We start from the raw sequence: 13,050 nt of genomic DNA on the forward strand, positions 1-13,050 counted from the left end.
GGCCCCCGGATAGGTGAGCACAGCTCAGCCCCAGGGGCTCCGGATAGAAGAGCCCAACTCAGTCCCAAGGCCCGGGATAGAAGAGCCCAGCTCAGCCCCAGGGGCCCTGGAGAGAAGAGCCCAGATCATCCCCAGGGGCCCCGGATAGAAGAGCCCAGCTCAGCCCCAGGGGCCCGGATAGAAGAGCCCTGCTCAGCCCCAGGGGCCCCTGGATAGAAGAGCCCAGCTCAGCCCCAGGGGCCCCAGATAGAAGAGTTCAGCCCCAGGGGCCCCAGATAGAAGAGTCCAGCTCAGCCCCAGGGGCACCTGGCTAGAAGAGCCCAGCTCAGCCCCAGGGGCCCCCAAATAGAAGAGCCCAGCTCTGCCCCAGGGCCCCTGGATAGAAGGGCCCAGCTCAGCATCAGGGGCCACGGATAGAAGAGCCCAGCTCAGCCCCAGGGGCCCCCAGGTAGAAGAGCCCAGCTCAGCCCCAGGGGCCCTCAGATAGAAGAGCCAGCTCAGCTCCAAGGGCCCCAGATAGAAGAGCCCAGCTCAGCACCAGGGGCCCTGGATAGAAGAACTCAGCACAGCCCCATGGGCCCCGATAGAAGAGCCCAGCTCAGCCCCAGGGGCCCCTGGATAGAAGAGCCCAGCTCAGCCCCAGGGCCCCCCGGATAGAAGAGCCCAGCTCAGCCCCAGGGCCCCAGGATAGAAGAGCCCAACTCAGCCCCAAGGCCCGGGATAGAAGAGCCCATCTCAGCCCCAGGGGCCCGGATAGAAGAGCCCAGCTCAGCCCCAGGGGTCCTGGATAGAAGAGCCCAGCTCAGCCCCCAGGGGCCCCCAGATAGAAGAACCCAGCTCAGCCCCAGGATAGAAGAGCCCAGCTCAGCCCCAGAGCCCCCGGATAGAAGAGCCCAGCTCAGCCCCAGGGGTCCCCGGAAAGAAGGACCCAGCTCAGCCCCAGGCCCCCCCCCGCATAGAAGAGGCCAGCTAAGCCCCAGGGGCCCCCGGATAGAAGAGCCCAGCTCAGCCCCAGGGGCCCTGGAGAGAAGAGCCCAGCTCATCCCCAGGGGCCCTGGATAGAAGAGCCCAGCTCAGCCCCAGGGGCCCCCGGATAGAAGAGCCCAGCTCAGCCCCAGGGGCCCGGATAGAAGAGCCCTGCTCAGCCCCAGGGGCCCCTGGATAGAAGAGCCCAGCTCAGCCCCAGGGGCCCCAGATAGAAGAGTTCAGCCCCAGGGGCCCCAGATAGAAGAGTCCAGCTCAGCCCCAGGGGCACCTGGCTAGAAGAGCCCAGCTCAGCCCCAGGGGCCCCCAAATAGAAGAGCCCAGCTCTGCCCCAGGGCCCCTGGATAGAAGGGCCCAGCTCAGCATCAGGGGCCACGGATAGAAGAGCCCAGCTCAGCCCCAGGGGCCCCCAGGTAGAAGAGCCCAGCTCAGCCCCAGGGGCCCTCAGATAGAAGAGCCAGCTCAGCTCCAGGGGCCCCAGATAGAAGAGCCCAGCTCAGCACCAGGGGCCCTGGATAGAAGAACTCAGCACAGCCCCATGGGCCCCGATAGAAGAGCCCAGCTCAGCCCCAGGGGCCCCTGGATAGAAGAGCCCAGCTCAGCCCCAGGGCCCCCCGGATAGAAGAGCCCAGCTCAGCCCCAGGGCCCCAGGATAGAAGAGCCCAACTCAGCCCCAAGGCCCGGGATAGAAGAGCCCATCTCAGCCCCAGGGGCCCCGGATAGAAGAGCCCAGCTCAGCCCCAGGGGTCCTGGATAGAAGAGCCCAGCTCAGCCCCCAGGGGCCCCCAGATAGAAGAACCCAGCTCAGCCCCAGCCCCCCCCCCCCCCGGATAGAAGAGCCCAGCTCAGCCCCAGAGCCCCCGGATAGAAGAGCCCAGCTCAGCCCCAGGGGTCCCCGGAAAGAAGGACCCAGCTCAGCCCCAGGCCCCCCCCCGCAGAGAAGAGGCCAGCTAAGCCCCAGGGGCCCCCGGATAGAAGGGCCCAGCTCAGCCCGGCTCCTGCAGAGATTCCCTACAGGATTGTTCAGTCTATTTCTACAAACACAGCAGAAGGTGCTGACAATCTCCTACCTGAGCCGAGATCTGTGCAGACATGTCCAGGCTCTCTCCTCCTTCTGGGGGGGGTGGAGGGGGTAGATCTGGGGTCTGTGAGGGTCTGAAGATGAAGGTAACTGCGCAGACAGACAGGGCTCCTTCCTCCTCTGCAGCAGGCTCCACACAGGGGGAGAGATAGGAAGTGATGTCACCACCGCTGCTGGTGCTGTCTCTGCCGCCGCTGACCTGGAAGAGGATTCATCAGCAGGTGAGGAGCGCCCTCTGGTGGCCGCTGACGGAATTGCAGCCTCCAGGCTCAATCAGGGAAACAAGCATTGGCGCCGGTAAAGACACAGACATGGGTGTTCTAAGACGCTCGCAGTCCATGGAGACAGGGTCTCATATGGGAAACAAGCATTGGCGCATGTAAAGACCTGGGGGTTTAGATGTGACAGTCTGCATGATGTGAAAGTAAACTCGTGGTTGACTTGCGCTTGTTTTACTTGTACTCCTCAGCTTGTAGCTGGCTGTTGGGCAGTGCGACGCCAGGTAGTTCTGTTCTGTGCAATGGTGACCATTGTCTTTGAGGGTAAGGAGATCACCGAGCTGCGTGTCGTGGCCTGGACATCACGGGAGTCAAAACTGCATTCATTCTTTGCCCAAAACAGCTGAGGCACTGTTACAGTTCTTGTGACATTTTACAAAGGGTGAGGCCACGTTTAAATCAAGCCTATGTCAGGGCTGTGGTTGTCAGTCTGGGCTGTGGTTGTCAGTCTGGGCTGTGGTTGTCAGTCTAGGCTGTGGCTGTCTGTCTGGGCTATGGTTGTCAGTCTGGGCTGTGGTTGTCAGTCTGGGATGTGGTTGTCAGTCTGGGCTGTGGCTGTCAGTCTGGGCAGTGGCTGTCAGTCTGGGCAGTGGCTGTCAGGCTGGGCTGTGGTTGCCAGTCTGGGCTGTGGTTGTCAGTCTGGGCTGTGGCTGTCAGTCTGGGCTGTGGTTGTCAGTCTGGGCTGTGGCTGTCAGTCTGGGCTGTGGTTGTCAGTCTGGGCTGTGGTTGTCAGTCTGGGCTGTGGTTGTCAGTCTGGGCTTTGGCTGTCAGTCTGGGCTGTGGTTGTCAGTCTGGGCTGTGGCTGTCAGTCTGGGCTGTGGTTGTCAGTCTGGGCTGTGGTTGTCAGTCTGGGCTGTGGTTGTCAGTCTGGGCTTTGGCTGTCAGTCTAGGCTGGAGGAGATGGAAGGAAGTGTGAGAGGCAGCGGGTCCTCCTGGAATCCCCAGCAGCCACCCCTGGCCTGGAGGGGCTCAGCACTCAGAGCGCAGAGCTGCGGCTCGGAGGCCGGTGGACAGAGGCAGGGCTAGGGTAGAGAGGTGCAGGCTATGAGGGCACAGCCCAGGGGGCACGGGCTAGGGGAGAGAGGAGGGGTGTAGGCTATGAGGGCACAGCCCAGGGGCACAGCTCTTGAGTCTCTGGAGGGAGGATGAGTCATACGGATCACGGCCCGCGACTCGCCCCTCCCGGCCTCTTTACAACCCGGGGGTGCAGGGCTCTTAAGTGTCTGGAGTGAGTAGGACCAGAGAGTCCCCCCTCCTGCAAGATCCCTGCACTCCCCACTCCCGGCGGCATATGTGACTGGGCCAGAGGGGAGCAAACTGCACATGGGACCACCTTTGAGCACAAGCGCCGCACACTTGCTTTGAGCAAAGATAAACATAAAATACATACACAGGGATTGATTGCATTTCACAACTTTAGTTCAATGAACGAGCCGCGCGCACTATTCTTGCAGACTGCCCTGAAGTGTGAGAGTTGTGTGACAGGCACCTGGTTTGACCACTAAGTAATCTGTCTGCTACTTCACCAGTTAACCACGAGCTTCTGTGAAACCGTCCAGGTGTGATCTAAATCAGCCGTTTCAATATTTCCTCATCTGTCTGCTGTAACCGTGCTCTCATAAATGGTGCCTCCTACAAAGAACGAAGTCTTTATAGGAAGCATTTTGAGAAAAGTGTACTTTTATTACGTTTAAACATTTTGTAGCCAGCTCGTTCTGCCACAAAAACCACTTTCTCAGGCCGCACAGAACTGTCTTATCTCTATAGCCAATTTAATTATTTCGGAACATAGATAGCAACCTTTTAAGTACAAACATGCGGCAGTCTCCATCCATGTAAACTGAAGTTGAAGCTCCTATCTCTGGTGCAGTAGGGTGGCCACCAAAGGCGCCGCAATATCTAATCAGAAGTTTGACATGCTACATTAATGCAGACGCAAAGCTGCTCCAAACTGACCAGCCACCATCATGTTCTCCCATCCACTTCCACCGATTTTATTTTAAGATTACAATTACCATGAACTCGAAAAAAAAATCATTTCTGTTAGAAGTCCCTGTCAGGAGGTGACCGGAAATAGAAAGTAACAGGGGGGCACAGTACCAGCTCGTGCCAGAGTGTTGCTGCCAGCGTTGGCGTTAAAAGACACTACGCAGGAGCATCACTACAGCTCCTTCTGTATACAATGACCCAAAATATTTCCCAAACCGGGCACTTTTAAAAGGCGCTCTGGCAACCTACCTCCAGTGGGGTTTGGCCTCTCACTAGTGGTGATACTGTGCTGGAGATGGCCTCCAGTCTGCGGTGAGCATCTCGAGACTCCCACCCTGTTCAGTCTCAATAGAAGTGTTGATTATCTCTCCATAAGGCCCAGTCTGGAAAGGTGCGGACATCTGCCTGTGGAATGTGACTCCTCTCACGTTTGAGGTGCACTTACCCTACTGCGAGGTTCTAGAACTGTTCCATCCAGACCTTCGACCTTCTCAAAAAGTGCCTTTCGTGCCCTCGAGTGGCGGTTCAATGTGCGTTTCGCTCTATAAGTCCTTTCTGCACATTTTGACCTTGAACATGAAGACGTGTTTTCCACAGTTATAGATTTGCTGCATTTGCCATATATTCCATCCCCTGCAAATTTTAACAAAAAAAAGTTTGAGCTCAAATGGTTCAAAAGTTCCTATAAACATAGCAGTACGTGCTACTACGCAGCGGAAGGATCCTTGCAAAGCTTCACTGGTCACCTTTATGTTGCTTATTGCTATAAATTTGGGTGTTAGACTGGTAATAATGATGTGCAACCAATGGCCACACAGTGTTAACACGTGTAAAAATGATAAAATAATGAACTAATACGGTCACAAAATGCGCCGCATAATTTGTCTTTTCTTGCTGCACAATTTACTCAAGAATGCCACATAAGTTTCCCTTCACTGCCACATAATTCCAGTGGCTTTGATGGTTATAGCCTCATATAACCAAGGAGAGACCCAGGTGGGTGTCGTGTCTTCGTTACATCTGCACTCTGCAGCCACACCCCTCTGAATAGTTAATCTGAGCTCTGACATACTTTCACCTTTTGACTGTCAAACTTAGTCTGTCATAAGCGTTTTGATTTTCTGCGGTTTAGGCTTCATTTCTGCATGTTCCTGGTTCCTTTTAGTTTTGTTTACTCTTGTAGGACAGCACTTCTGAGGCGCGCGGATAAACTAATTTCCTTCAGAAAAAATAATCACTCTCCGCACTCAGCTACGCTCCCAAAACTATTGCGCCTGACACCGGTAAACAAGCGGCTTACATCACATGTCACCGCCCACGGAAATGAAAAACCACGTCTTAGTAAAATAACCTCACCTAAAACATAGAAAGAACAAGCATTAAAAATGCAATAGGTCTCGCCTTTCATTAAGTTAAAGCCATTTGCTTTGCTATACTGTTCCATTAGCAAAGCAAATGGCTTTAACTTAATCAAAGGCGAGACCTGTTGCGTTTTCAATGCTTGTCTATAAGTGGTGTGTATTTAATTTTCTCTGGTATTCATCTGCCAACTGTACGAACAGCAGAGATTATTTACACTTATACTGGTGGCTCTGCAAATAGCAAACAAGCTTCATTATTTACAAGCACTGTGCAAACAGCAATAAATGTAAGTTTTTACCCAGCTGCCTGCTAAATATAAGAAGTTATGCATGGTTTAGCCAGAGGCAGTGGAAACTGCAAAGAACTTCACAATTTACCTGGCTGCTGGGTATCAGGAGAGTCTGCATTGTGGACCTGCTCCTTATCAATAATAAACACTGGCTAAGGGGCAGATATTGAATCCTATCTGGATGGCGGACGCGCAGACGGCAAAGAAGCAGTACTATTCACCCAGCTACTGGTTACATATAGGACTTATGCACCATCTGGCCAGAGGTCAAGAAAACTTCACTGTTTACACAACTGCTGGTGACAGAGCAGGTATTATGGGCTCGATTCACCAGGATAAACGTACACTTGGGCATACATGTACTCTTTTTTTCACTCTGATTACACCATCTGATTGTGCTCATTCTGGTGATGTTCTGGCCTGGGAGCCAGGTGCATGCTGTCAGCGGTGTGAGAGCAAAGGTACTATACGTTGTGTAAATTGGTAAAGCGGTTGGGTCAGGAGTTCTCAGTTGCATCTGCTATTTGTCAGTCTGGATGAGGGCGATGAGGCTGAGACGTCAGTGTGCGCGCTGGTATACTCTTAGACACTGTCTTATTATAGCGGTGCCACTGATTCACAGCGTAGCAGCGACACAGGAGACACATGAGTAAACTATACCTGATGGTATTGGTTATTTAAAGAAAGCACGATTGAAGGTATGTGAGTGATGAGTGATGTTCCCTCTAATTTTTTTCCTCTGTGTGCGGCAGTGTAGGGTCTCTGTGCGCTTCAGCCGTGGCTATGTGCGCCAGGAAACACAGCGCGCGTGTGTGCAGCGCCAAATATCACTACAAACGTTTGCTTAAAACCCTAGCAGCCCAGCTCTGTTAAGAAAAGACATTTTATTCCTCTGTCTGATGTAACATTTCCTATACATTGATTTACACACTATGATTCAGTGTCTCTGTGTAATGTGTATGTGACGTAAAGTGCTTAAGACCTTACACTGGTATGAGTGGCGCTATTAAACAATATAAATATGAAAGAGAGAGGGGTTTTGGAGACTTGAGGGGCACTGTTAAAGGTTGGTAATGAGAATATCCGTGGTTGAGGTGGTCATTGGGTCGCCAACAAACACGGTCACAGCAGGGCCACCAGCACTAAAGCCGGCCCTGTTCAAATGGCACTAATAATTACAGTGAAAGTATGAAAACATCCCACAATGCAATTTGAAACCATGGCAGCTATGTTACTGCATTTCTTTTCTTAATAGGGTTGGGCTGCGGGGTGATAGTGTGCATTTGTTAAGGTTTTCGTGTTAATTGCAGCTCATGATGGGTGCTGCGATTAACATGAAAACTTTAACAAATGCACAGGGACATCTTCAGGATTTTGAGTGCCAGGGCCAAACTTATTTCCGGGGCCCCTGATTTGAACAGCTTTGGATTTATTTCAGCTTTTTCATGTCCTTTTTGGCCAGGTCACCGACACTGCAGAGGCACACTGGTCCAAATTCTAAATGTGCTTCCATGTAATATTCAGAGGTAGTTGGATGTAAGTAAGTAGGTAAACTGAGCTTATAAAGTGCATGGTTATACTGGCTAGTGTGTCCCCGCGCTGTAGTACCAGCCTAGCACAGCCTCCCTTGCCATCGTATATCCCATTCCCCCGGACAAACCTCTCTGGCCTACCCACTAGGGAATAAGTAGGTTTTCAGCTCTTTACGAAAAGCCAGCTCTAAGGTTTCCAACCAAAGCGTCAGAGGTAATCTGTTCCATTGTTGTGCTGTCAGAAAGCGAAACGAGCGCCCTCCCATTCTCGCTCTTCTGATCTTAGGGACCTTAACCTGTCCCGTCCCGCTAGATCTCAATTTCCGGGTCGGATTGTATAGGGTTAGCAGGTTCTGGAGATAACAGGGGCCTTTCCCCTGTGTGATCCGATGACTCACACATAGGGCTTTGAACTGCACCCGTTCTTTCACTGGCAGCTAGTGTAGCGTCTCCAGAGCTTTCTTAGAGGGAGCTCTCTTTGGCAGCATCAACACCAGATGAGCTGCCGTATTCTGTATGCGCTGAAGCCTCTGGATGCACCTCACATTTGCTCCCGAATAGAGGGCCTTACCATAGTCAAGCCTCGAAGTGACCAAGGCATGGACTAAGAGTTTCCTAGCTGTTGATCCAAAGTCTTCCTGAGGCCCTGCAAGATGCCAAAACAGGTGCCTGCAACTCGTCTAGTGTGGTCCTTGAACAAGGTTTTAGAGTCAATCCATACCCCCAGGTTCCTGACTTGTTCACTGGGTGAGGGTAGAGGGCCAAGCATCTGAGGCCTCCATGCCGAAGTCCATACTGACGGCGCCTTCCCAACAATCAGCACCTCGGTTTTATCACAGTTCAAACGGAGACCATTGCTAGCCATCCAGACCGCCAGTTCTTGTAAACAAGAGGTGAAATTACTGGCTGCACTCTCAGCTGGCTGTGCCAAAGCCACAACCAGATGAGTGTCATCTGCATATGACACTACTTCCACCCCATATTTATCGGTAATCTCTGCCACTGGCGCCACATAAAGATTAAAAAGGGTCGGGCTAAGGCTGGACCATTGAAGGAACCCTTGCTTCAGGCTTATAGCTTTGAACCTATATGGTCCCTGTGCTACTTGGAAACTACGAACATGAAGAAAGGATTCCAGCCATTCCCACGCCTTACCAGCCACTCCTCCCCTATTCAGACACTGCAGCAAAGTGTGATGCGCTACAGAATCAAATAAGGCACTTACGTCAGGTAAAATGAGTGCCGCCGTTTGACCCTCATCTACGTGTCTACGTTGAGTCTCCATGGAGAAGAGCAGAGAAGACTCCGTCAAGTGGAGTGCATGGAAGCCAGATTGCGTGGGATGGAGCAGCTTATGAGTGTCAATATGGGCTGTCAGTTGTTGATTAACAGCTTTCTCCGCAATCTTGGCGAAGTAGGGTAAAAGCGAGATGGGGAGCAGGTTGTTTCACTGCTCCATACTGATGTTCAGCTTTTTTTTCAAAGGGAGCACCACTGCCTCCTTCCATGTTTGCGGCACCCTACCTGAGCTAAAAGAGAGCTCTAACAAGTGTCTGATATATGGCTCCAAAGTCTCAGTGCTACCCCTTAAAACTTTAGCCTGCGCTGGATCTTTAGGCAAGCCAGATTTAATACTAGTCGCTATCTTGCTCAGCGTATCCCAAGCCGGGACCCTAAAGGCCACCAGACAGTCTGTGTTTTTAAAATTGTAACATAGCATGAAGGAAAAGGAAAGGAGACTCATGAGAAATAAGATTTAGTGGCAGAGAAAGGGGGAGAGAGGAACAAAGTAGAAAAAAGTCAGGGCGCAAAGACGAAAAATGGGGAAGGGGTATGGAGAAATTGGTAAGAGAGGGACAGAAAGAAAGGTAGCCAGAGGCTTTGGAGAACTGGGAGGGAGAATGTAGAATGGAAAACCGGTAAGAGAGAAGGCAAAGAACAGGCAGTGAGAGGGAAATGGAGACAAGAATGGGATGAGGAGAAGGAGAAAGTGAGTAAAAGTGGAGCGGGATTGATATGAGGAAGAAGAAAAAGAAGAGAAGGAGATAGCAAGAGCAGCTGGGGAGTGGAAGAAAAAAAAGGACAAAAGATATGTCAGAGAAGACAGCAAGTGTGGTATGGCAATGCTTCAGAAGTGCAGTTATGGGGGTAGCAGAATGCACACCGAAATTTTCTCTGTGTTTTCCATATTTAAACTTGTTTCGTTTTTTCTTCCATGCTTTTCTACTTTCGTGTGCAGACTGGGCACATGCCTCACCTCAAAGCACGTTAACATAATGCAAATACAATTGAAACGGCAAGGCGCTCCATCACCAATCGCACACCCAGTGAGAAATTGTTCCAAACTCTTCTTGTTCAAACATTTTATTATTGTTATTCCACGTTCTTGGTGTAACATCAAACGTCCCTTTATTGTTATTCCACGTGTTTCGTGTATCACCAAACGTCCCTTGATTTTTCACGATAAGACTGACAGTAGATTTCAGGTTAATCACAGTGCTCGTTTGGGGCTGTGATTAACCTGAAATCTTTAACAAAGCCCCACAATCACCCTGCAGCCAAGCTCTGTTAAGAAAAGAAATGCAGCAACTCCACAAACACGACGTGAAAAGCACACATCGTGTTTGTAGAGTTGCTGCATTTCTTTTCATAATAGAGGGTAGCTCCAGGGTGATGGGCACATTGCTTGCTTCTTTTTAAAGTGTTCATTTTAATTGCAGCTTGTGACGGCGCTGCAATTAACATGAGTACTTTAAACAAAAGGACACATTAAAGAAATACCCGGTTTCGCGCCGCCTGCTTTTAAAAGCAGCCGCGCTAAATGTTGTTGATTGATGTGCTGTGTGTGTGCGCGCTCCACACACAGCACTGCGCGCTTCATACTACAGATGTGGGCGCGCGCCCACGCGCGCACGTTATTGGGAACAGTGGTACAGGGCACTGTTCATTAGGCTCAGTCATGCCCTGACGTCCTTGTTACCCTTCTTTAAAGGGCAGTGACGTCGCTAAGCCTGTTATATATTCATCAGGTACAAAGGAAAACACAAGGCACTGTTCATTAGGCTCAGTCATGCTCTGACGTCCTTGTTACCTTCTTTAAAGGGCAGTGACGTCGCTAAGCCTGTTATATATTCATCAGGTACAAAGGAAAGCACAAGGCACTGTTCATTAGGCTCAGTCATGCTCTGACGTCCTTGTTACCCTTCTTTAAAGGGCAGTGACGTCGCTAAGCCTGTTATATATTCATCAGGTACAAAGGAAAGCACAGGGCACTGTTCATTAGGCTCAGTCATGCCCTGACGTCCTTGTTACCCTTCTTTAAAGGACAGTGACTTCGCTAAACCTGTTATATATTCGTCAGGTACAAAGGAAAGCACAGGGCACTGTTCATTAGGCTCAGTCATGCCCTGACGTCCTTGTTACCCTTCTTTAAAGGGCAGTGACGTCACTAAACCTGTTATATATTCGTCAGATGCAAAGGAAAGCACAGGGCACTGTTCATTAGGCTCAGTCATGCTCTGACGTCCTTGTTACCCTTCTTTAAAGGGCAGTGACGTCACTAAGCCTGTTATATATTCGTCAGGTACAAAGGAAAGCATAGGGCACTGTTCATTAGGCTCAGTCATGCCCTGACGTCCTTGTTACCCTTCTTTAAAGGACAGTGACTTCGCTAAACCTGTTATATATTCGTCAGGTACAAAGGAAAGCACATGGCACTGTTCATTAGGCTCAGTCATGCTCTGACGTCCTTGTTACCCTTCTTGAAAGGACAGTGACATCACTAAGCTTGTTATATATTCGTCAGGTGCAAAGGAAAGCAGAGGGCACTGTTCATTAGGCTCAGTCATGCCCTTCCGTCCTTGTTACCCTTCTTGAAAGGACAGTGACGTCTCTAAACCTGTTATATATTCATCAGGCACTAAAGGAAAGCAGAGGGCACTGTTCATTAGGCTCAGTCATGCCCTTCCGTCCTTGTTACCCTTCTTGAAAGGACAGTGACATCTCTAAACCTGTTATATATTCATCAGGCACTAAAGGAAAGCACAGGGCACTGTTCATTAGGCTCAGTCATGCCCTGACGTCCTTGTTACCCTTCTTTAAAGGGCAGTGACGTCGCTAAGCCTGTTATATATTCATCAGGTACAAAGGAAAGCACAGGGCACTGTTCATTAGGCTCAGTCATGCCCTGACGTCCTTGTTACCCTTCTTTAAAGGGCAGTGACGTCGCTAAACCTGTTATATATTCGTCAGATGCAAAGGAAAGCACAGCGCACTGTTCATTAGGCTCAGTCATGCCCTGACGTCCTTGTTACCCTTCTTGAAAGGACAGTGACGTCGCTAAGCCTGTTATATATTCATCAGGTACAAAGGAAAGCACAGGGCACTGTTCATTAGGCTCAGTCATGCCCTGACGTCCTTGTTACCCTTCTTTAAAGGGCAGTGACGTCGCTAAACCTGTTATATATTCGTCAGATGCAAAGGAAAGCACAGCGCACTGTTCATTAGGCTCAGTCATGCCCTGACGTCCTTGTTACCCTTCTTGAAAGGACAGTGACGTCGCTAAGCCTGTTATATATTCGTCAGGTACAAAGGAAAGCACAGGGCACTGTTCATTAGGCTCAGTCATGCCCTGACGTCCTTGTTACCCTTCTTGAAAGGGCAGTGACATCACTAAGCTTGTTATATATTCGTCAGGTACAAAGGAAAGCAGAGGGCACTGTTCATTAGGCTCAGTCATGCCCTGACGTCCTTGTTACCCTTCTTGAAAGGGCAGTGACGTCTCTAAACCTGTTATATATTCGTCAGGTACAAAGGAAAGCACAGGGCACTGTTCATTAGGCTCAGTCATGCCCTAACGTCCTTGGGACCATTCTTGAAAGGGCAGTGACGTCGCTAAGCTTGTTATATATTCGTCAGGTACAAAGGAAAGCACAGGGCACTGTTCATTAGGCTCAGTCATGCCCTGACGTCCTTGTTACCCTTCTTGAAAGGACAGTGACGTCGCTAAGCCTGTTATATATTCGTCAGATGCAAAGGAAAGCACAGGGCACTGTTCATTAGGCTCAGTCATGCCCTGACGTCCTTGTTACCCTTCTTGAAAGGACAGTGACATCACTAAGATTGTTATATATTCGTCAGGTGCAAAGGAAAGCAGAGGGCACTGTTCATTAGGCTCAGTCATGCCCTGACGTCCTTGTTACCCTTCTTGAAAGGACAGTGACGTCGCTAAGCCTGTTATATATTCGTCAGGTACAAAGGAAAGCAGAGGGCACTGTTCATTAGGCTCAGTCATGCCCTGACGTCCTTGTTACCCTTCTTTAAAGGGCAGTGACGTCGCTAAGCCTGTTATATATTCATCAGGTACAAAGGAAAGCACAGGGCACTGTTCATTAGGCTCAGTCATGCCCTGACGTCCTTGTTACCCTTCATTAAAGGGCAGTGACGTCGCTAAACCTGTTATATATTCGTCAGGTTCAAAGGAAAGCACAGGGCACTGTTCATTAGGCTCAGTCATGCCCTGACGTCCTTGCTACC

The 13,050-nt window shown here is 50.4% G+C and overlaps 1 protein-coding gene across 1 annotated transcript in view; it reads right to left on the bottom strand.

The window, feature by feature from the left end:
- The window catches only part of LOC144806566 (uncharacterized), a 145,276-nt gene that overhangs the window by 16,958 nt on the left and 115,268 nt on the right, over positions 1-13,050 (bottom strand). Inside the window, exon 2 of the mRNA XM_078672901.1 lies at positions 4,778-4,965. Coding sequence (XP_078529027.1) covers positions 4,778-4,965 — 188 coding nt within the window. The remainder of the gene's footprint in view (positions 1-4,777; positions 4,966-13,050) is intronic.

The sequence above is a fragment of the Lissotriton helveticus genome (genome assembly GCF_964261635.1).
Source record: "Lissotriton helveticus chromosome 1_1 unlocalized genomic scaffold, aLisHel1.1 SUPER_1_unloc_87, whole genome shotgun sequence".
In the NCBI taxonomy this organism is placed as follows: domain Eukaryota; kingdom Metazoa; phylum Chordata; class Amphibia; order Caudata; family Salamandridae; genus Lissotriton; species Lissotriton helveticus.